Below are 12,693 nucleotides of genomic sequence, written 5' to 3'. Positions count from 1 at the left end.
CCCTGCCCACATGCGGTGACGTCAGTCACAAGCCCTTTATTACGTTACCAAGTGACAAGGTTAGGAATAAAAACTAATCTGCGTTGATTAAACATTATCTCTATAAATCAATAAAGATCGCTTATTACAACGGATATTCAATAGGTTAAAGGATGCTAAAGTAACAAATGTGCTCTATGAATTTTACTAGCGCTGGCTATAATCAATTGCTTAGTGTGCAGTTACTATAGCAACCACAAAACAAAGTGCCGGAAGGGAGAACATGTCAGCAAAAACCAAAGAAAGAGAAACGGGGGGGACGAGTGACAATTCTTCCCTTAAGGGCAAGCAGAGCAATGCAGAAGAACCGTATGTTACCTCCACTTCCGCTACTCTCCTTGGAACGTCCAAAGAAGACAACAACATCCCAGAGGCGGTAGACGACTTTATAAGGAACTTCCTCCAGAAAATTGGGATGGGTCGGACTCTGGACAGTTTTGAGGTAGAGTGGTATAGCTCAGCTCACAAACTCCTGACAGAGCCATTGTTGACGGCTCCTCCACCACCGGGGGTCCTTGTCCTCTCTGATGCCTTCACGCACAAGCAGCTCCTTCAGTCTGAACTGCTGAAGGTCTACAGAGAGACCGACCAGTTCAAACAGCAAGTGCTGTCTGCAGGGGACAGCCTAGTGAGGCTGCAGAGGGACAGAGATCTGCATTGGCTGCATTGCCAGAAACTGGTTGCCGACAAAAAACGTCTGATTGAGGATATTAAAAGGCTGAAGAAACGCCTGGCAGCCTATGAGCCAGCGCTGAAACAGCTGGATGACAAATACGAGGTAGCCATGAGGCAGAAGATGCTTCTCAATATAGAAGGTGAACGAATACAGAACAACTTGAATGCCAGTCTGAATCTGGACAAAATCCAAACAAAGACAGAGAGAAGGGTTAAAAAGAATACAGCCCAATTGCGAAGCACCGCCAGACACCCAAAGGACACAGAATTTCCTGTGTGTAGCAGGCCAGTGAACCTTCACCGCCCTCAGGAAAATTCTGGTGAACAGAAAAGGACATTCAGTTTGTTCTATTCCATCAAAGCCCACACTCTTCCCATAAGCTGCATCAGCCTCCATCCAGATAAAAAAATCCTCGCAAGTGCCAGTGACGACTGCAGTTGGAGATTGTGGGCACTGCCAGTCAGCAGGGAAAAGGTACAGTCATAACATTTCTGCCTGTGTACATAGATCAAGAGCATAGCCTCTCAAACACCAAGTACGACCCTCGCTCCTAAAATTCTTAAAATAAAAACATAAAAATACTCTCATAGCGTCACTATAATGACCAACATTACAAGTGGCCCAAGTGTTTGTTTGTTATCATCCTAAAAAGTATATTTAATATTATTATAAGACACTGTAATTTTACGCAGTTTAAATATCAACTCATAATGAAACTTTACAGTGCTTAAATTACTTTGTTAAAATATACAATATCGTGCATGAAAGTAAAATAAAAATTCCATGATTCTGTCGTATGCCAGTAGAGAGGGCCCCTGTAACAAATAATGGTACACATTGAGAATCACAAATCTATACAATGGCGTCAAATGTGTAAGGAAAGGTGCGTTTGCCATCCTCATTGAAATACATCACATTGGGTGTTTTTTTTTCCTTTTAAGGCATTTGATTTTATTTTAAAAAAAAAGTTTGTTGGTGGTGAATCTGCCAAACCCAAATTATGCAAGGTGAGAGACTATTTTTGCCACAGACACCTCATCATTCATTCACACAATGACATGTATGGGCAATTTATAGTCTATGACCTCGGACCTGTAAGGCAGACGTGCTAATCACAGTTCTAAAATGCTGTCTTGTATCTCTCATAAGTTTATAAGTTTTTGAAAAAATAAAATAAAAACAAGCCATTTCAACGGCAGCAGATTCAGATTGGCTGAAACACACAGAATGTAGGACCTCTGAAGACTTTGAGACTACAAATTGTTGCTTCCGCTCTGCATTTCCATTCAAGAAACTTTTACAAGAGAAATTATAGAAAAAAATTGATATACAGTAATCCCTCGTTTTTCGCTGGGGTTACGCTCCGAAAAGAATCCGTGATAGGCGAAATCCTTGAAGTAGAAACCTTTATTTTTTTACCATTATTATACATACAAAACTTGTTTTCCGGCCCAAGCATTTGTTTAACAAAGAGAAGTACACGCTTTCTTACAAATAACTCCAGTAAAATAATAATTTGAATCATCAATACGAAGTATGTACTATACAGTTGAACAATTGTGACTCATGCGTATTACTGACTGCCGCTGCTGCCTGACTCCGCTCTGTAGTGTCTTTTTCTTCTGAAGCCATAACACCATGCACTGCGAAAAAAATCCATGAAGCAGCGAGGCCGAGAAAGGTGAACCGTGATATAGCGAGGGATTACTGCATAGTATCATGTAAATTCAGAACTTACTCTCATTGGTTAGTTTACTATTTTATGATGTTTTGTGTCATCAGGTGGGCCAGATGGTCCTGACAGGTGAAGGACACACCAATTGGCTGTCCAGCTGCAGTTTTCATCCAGAAGGAACTAAACTGGCAACAACCAGCGGAGACACTACCGTCAGTTCACATTCACTTGTCCTCTTTAAGCATTATGACCCCCACTAAAATGATCTTTATATTGGATTCAGGATTTCTTTAAAAAGTATTTGCCATTTTTATTTTTCAGCCTTTATATTTGTGGTTTGCCATTCACAATTAGTGAAGACGTCAGATTTTTTTAAAGGAAATGTCCTCTTTTATTTCTTAAAAATTATTTTCTTTTTTTATTAGACGTCTAACCCTTTTGTGCTTTCTTCACCTTGACAGCTTAACTTTTACATTTTTTCTACCTGCAGGTAAAGCTCTGGGATTTATTATCCGGGCGTTGTGTGTTGACATTCTCCGGTCATAGCCAACCCACCTGGGCGTGCTCCTTCCACTCATGTGGTCACTTCCTGGTGTCCTGTTCCTCTGATAGAACTGCCAAACTGTGGGACCTGAACAGCCAGCGCTGCCGGCTAACAATGCGTCGCCACACAGCCTCGGTCAACAGCGTCTGCTTCCAGTCCTTCTCCAACACTATCCTCACTTCCTCGGCCGATAAAACTCTCACCATGTGGGATATCAGGCTTGGTGTGTGCACCGCATCCTTTGTTGGACACCAGCATCCTTGCAACCATGCTACCATAGGCCTCGATGAGGAAGTCATTGCTTCCTGTGACACCCACGGTATCGTCAACCTGTGGGACATCAGGAGGCCCACCGCGGCTCTTCGCACTATAGATGCAGGGCCCCTGAGTGCCAATCAGGTGGCCTTCAGTCCATCAAGGAAAATGCTGGCAATTGCGAGCAGCGACAGTTTGGTCAGACTGGTAGATGTGGATTCCTGCAAGGTCAGCAGTCTATCAGGACAAAGGAACAGTGTGCAAAGTGTCACCTTTGACCACATGGGTAAGACTGTCATGTCTGCAGGGAGTAATGGGCTCATTAATGTATGGATGCAGACCACGTTAGAATACTGAAATGTTGATTTCTTTTTGCTCGTTAAAAATTGCTAAATGAAAATGTTAGTTATTTAAATGGACTCAAGTAGGACTTTGGAAAGTAAAGTAGTAGACAAGATCCAGTGAATTTGAGGATTAATAAAATACATATTTAGGTATTTTAATAAAATACACAAATACATGTTTGTTTATGTATTTTATTCCAAAAGTTATATTTCTTATGGATTGCAGTGATGCCAGGAATGTGCATTCAATAGCTCTGTTATACGTAAATAAGTATGTGTGCATGGATGCAAAGTGCAGAGTAAAATTTGTAAAATAAATAAATGGACAAGCTTTATTCAGTTGGATTTGAGAATACATTTGGGTTAGAAGAGCTTTCAGAGCTTCAGTTAGTAGTGCTTGGTGTGGTTTACTGTAACAAAAATGGTACAGAAACCTCTGAGCTTCAATGCAATACAACTTGCATCATATCTAACATTGAAAAAAAGAAAACATCATGCTTACATGATACCTATATGAAAAACTACAAAAACGTCATTTATTTAAAAAAAATACACGCAAAGACACTTTTTGGTGTCCAAGTGTAGACCACAGGTTCCTTGTGACTCCGTATATTAATGAAGCTCGATTTCATGAATCATTCTGTTGATTCATCTAAACGCCCTTTTGACATCAGTAATTGGAGCCGTTTGCATTGCGATGAAGTCAAAGACTGCTAGAAGCATACAAAAACTAGCATATTAATACTGTGCTGTAAAATGACATATTTGGAACCCGCATAACACACCAAAGGACGAAAAAAAAGGATTTAGTGAACAATTATTTTCTTACTCCTTCTTACAGTACACTGAAATAATTCAGCGTACACAATAGTAAAAGCTAAATTGGAAAATCCTAATAATCCATTTGCAGAATCAGCCTTTGGCAAACAAGGCCTTAATACACTTTTGATATAATGTACTTGTAAGTTTGCTGATCTGTATTACACTTCAATCTGGACCACAAATTGAAATGCATTTTAACATCTGTTCCTTTTGGCAATAACTTCAAAACAGTACTGTACTGTGCTAAACAAACACTAGAAACACCAGTGAGAAAAGCTTCACGAATGCCGACACGGACTAGAATCTCCATCTGACATTGTTTCCATATTTAACTGGAATCCTGCTGATGGCACGTCAGCAGATGACGAAGAGTAGCGTCCTTCATCTATATCCTTTTCTTCCTCATGTTTTCCTCTTGGTGCCTCCAACAGCAGCTTAAGGCGACTGAGGTGATGCAGAGCCCTGGGGGTGGAAACTGTGTTTTTAAATTAATTGGCTTACAGTAGTTAAAATACTGCATCTTCAATAATAGTTCCATACAATGTGTACCAGCTCACTCATTTTCTGGAAAGGATGAATTTAGAGTTATGTTCCGCTTGAAACTTTTTTTTTTTTTTTTAATTCCATGGTTGTGACGATAGAAAAACAAAGCAGCATGATATTCTAAGTTAGTCTGAATTAGGTCATAGTGGCACACATGGCTAAAAGCAAAAGGTCAGTGGTTGCTAAATTGCTAAGATATTTAGCAAGCTTTGGCTGCAGATTGTGATGGAAATGAAAGGTTCTTCTAGGGCAGGGGTCTCAAACTCCAGTCCTCGGGGGCCGCATTCCTACATGTTTTCCAAGTTTCCCTCGTTAAACATAGCTGATTCAAATGATCAGTTCATCCTCACGTTCTGCAGGAGCCTGATATTTGAATCAGGTGTGTTTAACGAGGGAAACTTGGAAAACATGTAGGAATGCGGCCCCCGAGGACTGGAGTTTGAGACCCCTGTTCTAGGGTGTATTCAGACCAGAAAAGTCCTTTAATCCGCTTGTTTGGTCCGGACCAAAAGGGGACCAATTTTTTTTGTTTGGTGCGGTTCCTATTCGGACTGTACATTTTGCAAGTGAAGTATATTTTGTAAACACAACCACGCTTGTGATGATCTGTGCTCCCATTGGACAGCAATGACCAGGGCGGCACACAGAGACAGAAAACGGAAGAAAACATGCGAGTCATACGAGCTGCATTCCTGCTCTGCATATTTGTGCTGTTGGTTCGGATCTACGCTGTTTGTATTCACACCTGAAGGGAACCGCACTAGAGTTCGTTTGGAACTTTTTCAAGTGGTCTCGGTCCATTTCTTTAATCTGCACCAGGATTCGTTGATTGCACCTCCGGCCGTGGCATTTGCATGTTTTTTTGTTTGGTTTCTCTGATCAATCAATGTGGGAGGGCATATGATTGACATGTTGAGTTACGGTACCTTTGTAGTGATGTCGCACCAGATAAAGCCTGCTCTGCTTCACTTTCAGGCCTCTGCAATACAAATAGACCAGAGAATAAAGAGTGGTTAGAGAAAAGAAGCCTGTGATTGTCCCATTAGGGGATCACATCAAATGAACAAAACACACCATCCAATCACAATTTTATCACCAGGACAATCTCATGAATTCAGTAGTCAGCACAAGAGCTATATTTGAAAGTGTGCTAATTGCTACATTTGAGTGACACTCACTGGAGTATTAATTCATTAATTCATGAAGGCATCATACAAACAGTTGTGTCAAATGTTTTGAGGTTTTACAGCACATACAAAATGCAATAACACATTTGTCAGTTAAAAACTATCTGTCAAACAAAATTAGCATTCACGGGGCCACTTTTTGAGGTATGAACTACCAAACATCTCTTTGGGGCACAACACAATTTTTTGGGGGGGATCTCATTAGATTATGCAAGCGGTGTCATTGTGTGGGTGCAAATATAATTGTCAAGTCAAAGTCAAAGTCAGCTTTATTGTCAATCCCTTCATATGTCAAGACACACAAAGAAACCGAAATTCCGTTTCCTCCATCCCACGGTGACGAGACATACAAGTAGGCGACACAAAAAATTGTTGTATCAAAATGATCGTTTTAATGGTACACTGGTTTGCTATTATGTTAAGCGCCTGTCCACGAATTTTAGAGGGTAGAATCTTAATCAACCAGCACAAACGTGTGTATTAGCAATATTTTAGCATGGGTGTCTTTGGGAAAAAAAATATCGTCATTTTGATGCAGTTTTACTTGGGTTTGAGGTTTGCTGGTTTAAAGGTCAATGAAAGGGTGCTTTATCTGTATGCAATTTGAGCATTTTTGGTCTTTATGGGGAGAGCAGACAAATTACATACTGATTGAGATCCTTTACTGCAGGTCCGCGCAACTGGTGGATGCTGTTGTCGGTGAAGCTCCACCTCCACAGCCTGCAGTCTAAACATCATTTGCTTCAGAGCCTCCAATGGACCAGGCTGCTGAGAGATGGTGCTATCGCGACTGCAATCCTGAGTCAAGAGGAAAGAGAGAAGTGTGTACGCATGCTGAGCCGTGATTGGTTGTGACTTGAGACCTGGCAACTGTGATGTCATTTTCAGTCGACAGCAGTTGGGAAAATGGGTGCCCCGAGATGGATAATAACAGGTGGATTTGGGCTGTGTAATGGATATTCCACTAACAAATAATTCATCAACACTGTGTTTTGACCGGTTGGACTGCACAGAACATATTACAAAGTCATTTTTTGGGTTGACTTCCCCTTTAAATGTTTTCATTAATACACATCAATTAATTAAGAAACCACTCACAGTCCAGTTTATGAGTTATGTTTTGTGATTAAAATTCTTTCTAGATTTTGAAAGTGTCTTAAATATTGTTCCAAAGGCTTTTTAATTTTTCATTACATTTCATGAACTACACTATAGTGCGGTACTATAACCAAGACGCTTTAGTCTATTATGTTTAATTTACTCCAACCACTCAAAGTGACAGTTTTCCAAACTGTAAATGCATCAGGGGTCAGCCCTACCTTCTTGGTTTCCACTGACAGAGTCCTAGTCTTGACATCTGCTGTGCCTTTTGAGTGTCTGCATCATTATTAAACAATTAGAGATACAGATTAGGATTGCAATCCGTTGTTAAACAAAAAAAGTAAATAATGTTTGCTATCTTACATAGGGAGCGGCGGGGGAGTCGAGCAGCGCTTCATTTCCTCACGATTCAATTCTATATCATCAAATAAACATGCATATGAAAATGAGTAAACATCACGCTGATAGTCTGATGATTTGCTTCTTCAGGATACTGCATGTAATGAGAACCAACACTAAGCCTACCTGAATCTGCAAGACTTTCTGCACCTCCAAAACGCTGTGATAGTGAGTTCAGCACTTCATCCGCTTTCTGGATTAGTGACTCTAGCCTGTTATCTGACAAAAGGAGAATAGAACATAAACGGGAGTCAACACAGACAGTGTGTCCTTTAAGCGTCACTAAATCACTTTCTATTATTTACCTCTCACAAGAGATTCTGTGATGTCTGAGCTTTTTCTCTCTGAAGCGATCCAAGATATCTGTTCAGCAAACTGAAGCCTCAGATCTTTTAGACTCAGCTGGGTGACACCCAGATTCGTTTCCCCATACAAAAAGACATATTGATTAATTTTTTGTTTAATTTCTAAACGTCCAAGCTTAATTCATAAAATTATTTATTTTATTATTATTAATTTTTCACACACGTGCGTGTGCCAAATAAGTAGAGATAAATCCCATCAATGCCCGTGCACAGACGTATGACAGAACCCCGAGCACTCCAAGAAATATAATTAACATAATATAATATCAGGTATTTTGAAACACGAAGCAGTTGATCAGGAAAAGGCATTTTGATCTTGTACCTGATTAGCTGTCTTGCCAGGATTATCCTCTGTATCTGCTAACCAAGAGGATGCTCTAGTTATTGATGCTAGTGGTAGAACAAAAAAAGGACAAGCTCTGTCATTATTAAGTAAGGTTCTCCCTTGCCATGACAAAAGAAAAAGAAATAAAAATGGTTGGAAATGGATTGGAGAGACTGAATGATGCCATACCAAGCGTGTCACAAAGGTCGACATCTGATGGGAGTCGTGGCTCAGTAAGGTCACAATCTTGGATCCAGTCAGACACACTGCTGATCCCAGTGTGGCCCAGATCTGCCTTATTTCCGCTGTACCTGCATTGTAAACGGGACGGCGAGGACAGCAGTAGCTGCTCTGCCCTTGTTCCTCTGTGTGCACACTAACAGATAAAGACAGGCTTAAGTTAGAGTATGCTCCTAAAATAGAGTTAAAGACTTAAAGATAATAGTGACAGGAAATTACCGTTAAGCATCTGACAAAAGGGACATCTGGTTTCAAAGTGGAAACTTTGGGTTCTCCCTTACATCTGGTGGATGATATATATCGGTCAAGATCCCAAATGATACACGTAATGTAATAACGAAGGATGAGCGTGCAAACCTGCAGCTGCTGCAATTCCTGCTTAAATGTGGGTGGGATATGTTCTGTTCTGTATGTTCCCCTGTTCTGTGCCCTGCATTGGATGACACACGGGCCTGAGAGGCCACAGACTGAGACAAGCGACCTGATCCAGCAAATAAACAAGGGGAGGAACACACCCGAGGTTAGACCGCAAAATATCACTGTGATTACATCACCAATTTAGTTTGACGATCCAGTCAAAGTTTCACACATATCACAATGTAAGTGGTGTAGAGTATGTTTTTAAAAACCTTGGATGAAGGCAGTCGTGTGGGTGACAGGCATGGAACCATCACGAGGAATGGACAGCAGTTCATCTGTTGTCATCGAAAGTCTGTCGCGGTTGTCGCGGTGACGGAGGGAACTGACGGGGAGGGTAAGATACGCCACCTCTCTGTCTGTTAAACGTTCCCTGAGAACTAAAAGTCGAAACACAAAAGGAAAACCCATCCATTCAATTTTCTCCACTCCAAGATGTTGTAGAAAGTCTTCCAAGAAGAGTGGTTGTTCTTATGACTGTAAAGAAAGGACCACTCAATGTGACCTAATTTCATTTCCAGGAAGTGGAAAAGCCAAGTCTCCCGATTGGTTTGTCTCTACACTCAGCAAATACGCAACAATCTAGCATTTACCTACCAGATTTGTTTCTGTGTGTGCTCATCCGAGGTCTTCTTGGGGTGGACAATGGACTCTGCGGCAAAATCAGCCTTTCCGATGACTCAATGTTTTGACTTCTGTCAAAGTCTGCAATGTAGGCTTCCAATGCTGCAGAGGCTGAGTCATATTCCTTTGGAAATTAAAAGTTGAACAATTAATGAAAAACAATGATCAATTCACTTTTTAATCATCATTTATTTTTTTAATGAATGTACAAATGTTATTTAAATCACTTATAGCACTGCATTTGTTAGTGCCTGCAAGTGACTGGCAACCAGTTTAAGGTTCACCTCAACTCTCGCCCAAAGTCATCTGGGGTAGGCCTCACCTTACCCGAATAAGAATAAACAGAATAGAAAATGTATGTTTGGATTGCTTGCGATTACTCCAATATACCTCGTGCATGAAAATTTGTGTCCTGGTGCTTGTTTAGGATTGGCTCCCACCTCCTCTGTCATTGGTGCCTCTCTTTACTGATACGACCTAACATACAATGCTAAGCAAGCTGGCCTGGCACTCATCTAGATAACCGAATGCAAGAAACACCCTCCACCTAGCTATGATTTAATGTGAACAGTCTGTCAAGTAGTTGACCAAAATATTCAAACTGTGTTTTATTGTGCTCATAGACAGTATGCTTATTGAAATACGCTTGCTTTAAGAGTTTGATATGGTTTTGCTATGCCTTTGTTCTATAGTGCAGTGGTTACCAAACACAGGGTCATGTGACGGGGCAAGTAAATCCACAAGCTTGTAAAAATAATAAAATAAACACATGTTTGGAAAGTTTTGCAATGAGAAAAAGGGCCAGTAAGTATTCAACACAAGAGCCTCGGCCCCTTCCTTTTCTTCGTCCTTATTCTTTAGGCCACGAAGGAATGTGATGTTTTTGTTTGTTTCTTTCAGAATACTGTTTGGAGACTATAAACTGACTCGGGTTCAGACTAGTACTGTACTCGCTTTGTTATGGCCTTTGGTTAAGAGTTGATTGTATTTTGGTTGTATTTAATTGTTTCGGTATTGTTTGATACACTAGCCACTGGTTCACGGCTATTCCAAATTTAATTCCTAGTCGTCATCTCAATGCGAGTCCCTTTTTGACTCCACAACCTTTCAAAATAACACATGATAACACATGTTCTACATCAGGGGTGTCAAACTCATTTTTTTCACAGGCCGCATTGTAGTCATAGCTTCTTTCGGAGGGCCATTATGACTTGTCAACCCAAATAAATGTATGAGCACCTCATATTATATACAGTAAAAGCTACAAAACTGACAAACAACTCGTTTTCAAATCAGATGAGTATAAACTGGTCAAATATTTAAAAAAAAAAAGATATTAAAAGTGAAGACAATTTGCAATTCTAGTCATGACACACGAATTTGATGCACAATTTGTCTTCGCGGGCCACATAAAATGATGTGGCGGGCCATATCTGCCCCCCGGGCCTTGAGTTTGACACATGCTACATGGTCTAAAACATTTTGCCATTACCATTACTCTGGTGATGAATGGCTGTCTTTAGATGTATTATGTCATGAAAGTTGATTTAAAAAAAAAGTCATGTTTGAGTTCCAGAAACGTATTTTACCTTATCTCTGTATCTGAATGTTGTGTTGAACTCAGATGAAAATAGGCTGCTCCTAAAGTGGCCAGAACTTGACAGCAGTGTTGTCACTGTTGACTCTGGAGAAACCATGTCACTCAAGGGGCTGGTAGACTCCATGCTGACAAAAAAAATATATCCAAGGTTACAATTTATAAATGATTGAAACAAAGATTACGGTGATTAACTGGTTAGAATGTCCGCCTCATAGTGGAGATCGACGTCGTGGGTTCAAACTGCGTAGCAAGGCCACATAACAAAATAGTAAAAATGTGCATAGTTCTCCAATCTCATTTGTTAGCTCCAAATGACCAATTTGTAACTGCTGTGCTAACCATGTGAGACTGCGGTGACAGCGACGTTGCATTAAAATATTAGGGAACCCGTTGTAAATGCTAACGCGTTGACCGCTGCATTTGAAATAATGAAAATGACTAGCACTGTCCCCGGCCGTCCAATTTGAAGTGTTCGTTTTGTTTGGAATTTGTTCTGCCGTTTACCGCACAAAAACGAACTTTAGAGTAGATGTTTTGCTAATGATCGTTTAGCTAACACCGAGGAACTGGTCAAACTTGCATAGATTATTGAAACGAATAATAGAATGACGTTCAGTTAAAAGTTACATTTAATTACATTACTAAGTTAACAACCAAACTTACATTAAGTTGTATTTGGCGTGCTCACTTTTTGAACAACAACAGGAAAAAAATAGAAGAAAGAAAAAAACAACAACCGCCTACTTCCTGCTGCTCCGAGCAGACTCCGCCACACACGTTCAAGGCTCCCGGGTAAGGCTGGTCCAGAATCAGATTAACTAGTGACGTATCCCATTGGCTCAGTTTCTCGTCATTTCCAACCCCTTGCCCCATCGGTTGGGTAGATTTCAGCGGCCTGCGTCGTTTGCTAAACCCATGACGTAATTTTCTCTTTCACGCGCATGTGCAATATTTAGACATTAAATATCCTAATTGAGAAGCGTTTGAGACGGTATGCAAACTGTACCACACCGTTTAAATAATAATAATAATAATAATAATCACAATAATAATAATAATAATAATAATAAAGAAATGTATTTATTGGGGTTTTAATGTCCTTGGCTCTTCTTTCTTCTTCTCTACTGCGTGTAATAACGTTGTCTGTTTATTCTCCTGATTTTTTATTTCGAGATGTTCTTACAAGAGTAAACTAAAGTAAAAGTACAGGCTTTGTGTAGGTCACGTGTCAGACTCAAATGTGGGCCGTGAGAGTTTAACAGGATTGTCTTAATTTAAATACTGTAGCGTGCATCGACCATGAACTACATTTCCCACAATGCATGCCGACTGTTACGTGGGAAGTGACGGCACTAGTGTGCGTTGTACGTATCCACATCAATTAGGTTTTGCCAACAAGTGCAGTTGAAAAACACTGTTAGAAATAATGATCCCGAAATGTCCAATAAGATTAAATTTGATGCCGATGGAAGGCTGTTTGAAGCAAGATGAAAAGGTGATATGGTTATCCTTCAAGGAGAAAAAGCGGTATGTCTTT

General features: G+C 40.3%; 2 protein-coding genes across 5 annotated transcripts; one reads left to right on the top strand and one right to left on the bottom strand.

Moving 5' to 3' along the window:
* Positions 1-45: 45 nt before the first annotated feature.
* On the top strand, positions 46-3,863 carry LOC119131230 (sperm-associated antigen 16 protein). Its single transcript, XM_037265492.1, has 3 exons — positions 46-1,189; positions 2,498-2,602; positions 2,881-3,863. The coding sequence occupies exons 1-3, from the start codon at positions 263-265 to the stop codon at positions 3,544-3,546; spliced, it is 1,698 nt and encodes a 565-aa protein (XP_037121387.1). The 5' UTR covers positions 46-262; the 3' UTR covers positions 3,547-3,863.
* A 217-nt stretch (positions 3,864-4,080) lies between these two features.
* c12h18orf54 (chromosome 12 C18orf54 homolog) lies at positions 4,081-12,019 on the bottom strand. 4 transcript variants are annotated; one of them, XM_037265495.1, is made up of 15 exons: positions 11,820-12,018; positions 11,146-11,281; positions 9,530-9,680; positions 9,145-9,312; positions 8,873-8,996; positions 8,735-8,798; positions 8,465-8,651; positions 8,273-8,340; positions 7,891-7,960; positions 7,712-7,804; positions 7,550-7,601; positions 7,405-7,462; positions 6,734-6,883; positions 5,825-5,877; positions 4,081-4,817 (listed from the first exon to the last, which is right to left on the bottom strand). In XM_037265495.1, exons 2-15 carry the CDS (start codon positions 11,278-11,280, stop codon positions 4,634-4,636), a joined length of 1,557 nt encoding a protein of 518 aa, XP_037121390.1. In that variant the 5' UTR covers position 11,281; positions 11,820-12,018; the 3' UTR covers positions 4,081-4,633. The 4 variants fall into 4 exon arrangements, with proteins under 4 accessions (XP_037121390.1, XP_037121389.1, XP_037121388.1 ...); XM_037265494.1 differs by having other exon boundaries at positions 7,891-7,987; positions 11,901-12,018; XM_037265493.1 differs by having other exon boundaries at positions 7,891-7,987; positions 11,820-12,016.
* Positions 12,020-12,693: the final 674 nt, after the last annotated feature.

This window comes from Syngnathus acus, chromosome 12 (assembly GCF_901709675.1).
Source record: "Syngnathus acus chromosome 12, fSynAcu1.2, whole genome shotgun sequence".
NCBI lineage: Eukaryota > Metazoa > Chordata > Actinopteri > Syngnathiformes > Syngnathidae > Syngnathus > Syngnathus acus.
The sequence above is the reverse complement of the archived record's forward strand: the minus strand, read 5'-3'. Positions and strand labels throughout refer to the sequence as shown.

What these genes read in the sequence shown, in the direction of transcription:
- LOC119131230 (XM_037265492.1), top strand. Translation starts at nt 263, where the DNA reads ATGTCAGCAAAAACCAAAGAAAGAGAAACGGGGGGGACGAGTGACAAT. An exon ending in TGCCAGTCAGCAGGGAAAAG is followed by an intron (nt 1,190 to 2,497) that starts GTACAGTCATAA and finishes TTGTGTCATCAG; the next exon opens with GTGGGCCAGATGGTCCTGAC. An exon ending in CAACCAGCGGAGACACTACC is followed by an intron (nt 2,603 to 2,880) that starts GTCAGTTCACAT and finishes TTCTACCTGCAG; the next exon opens with GTAAAGCTCTGGGATTTATT.
- c12h18orf54 (XM_037265494.1), bottom strand. Translation starts at nt 11,280, where the DNA reads ATGGAGTCTACCAGCCCCTTGAGTGACATGGTTTCTCCAGAGTCAACA. An exon ending in AGGAATTGCAGCAGCTGCAG is followed by an intron (nt 8,799 to 8,872) that starts GTTTGCACGCTC and finishes ATCATCCACCAG; the next exon opens with ATGTAAGGGAGAACCCAAAG. An exon ending in GGTGCGACATCACTACAAAG is followed by an intron (nt 4,818 to 5,824) that starts GTACCGTAACTC and finishes TTCCACCCCCAG; the next exon opens with GGCTCTGCATCACCTCAGTC.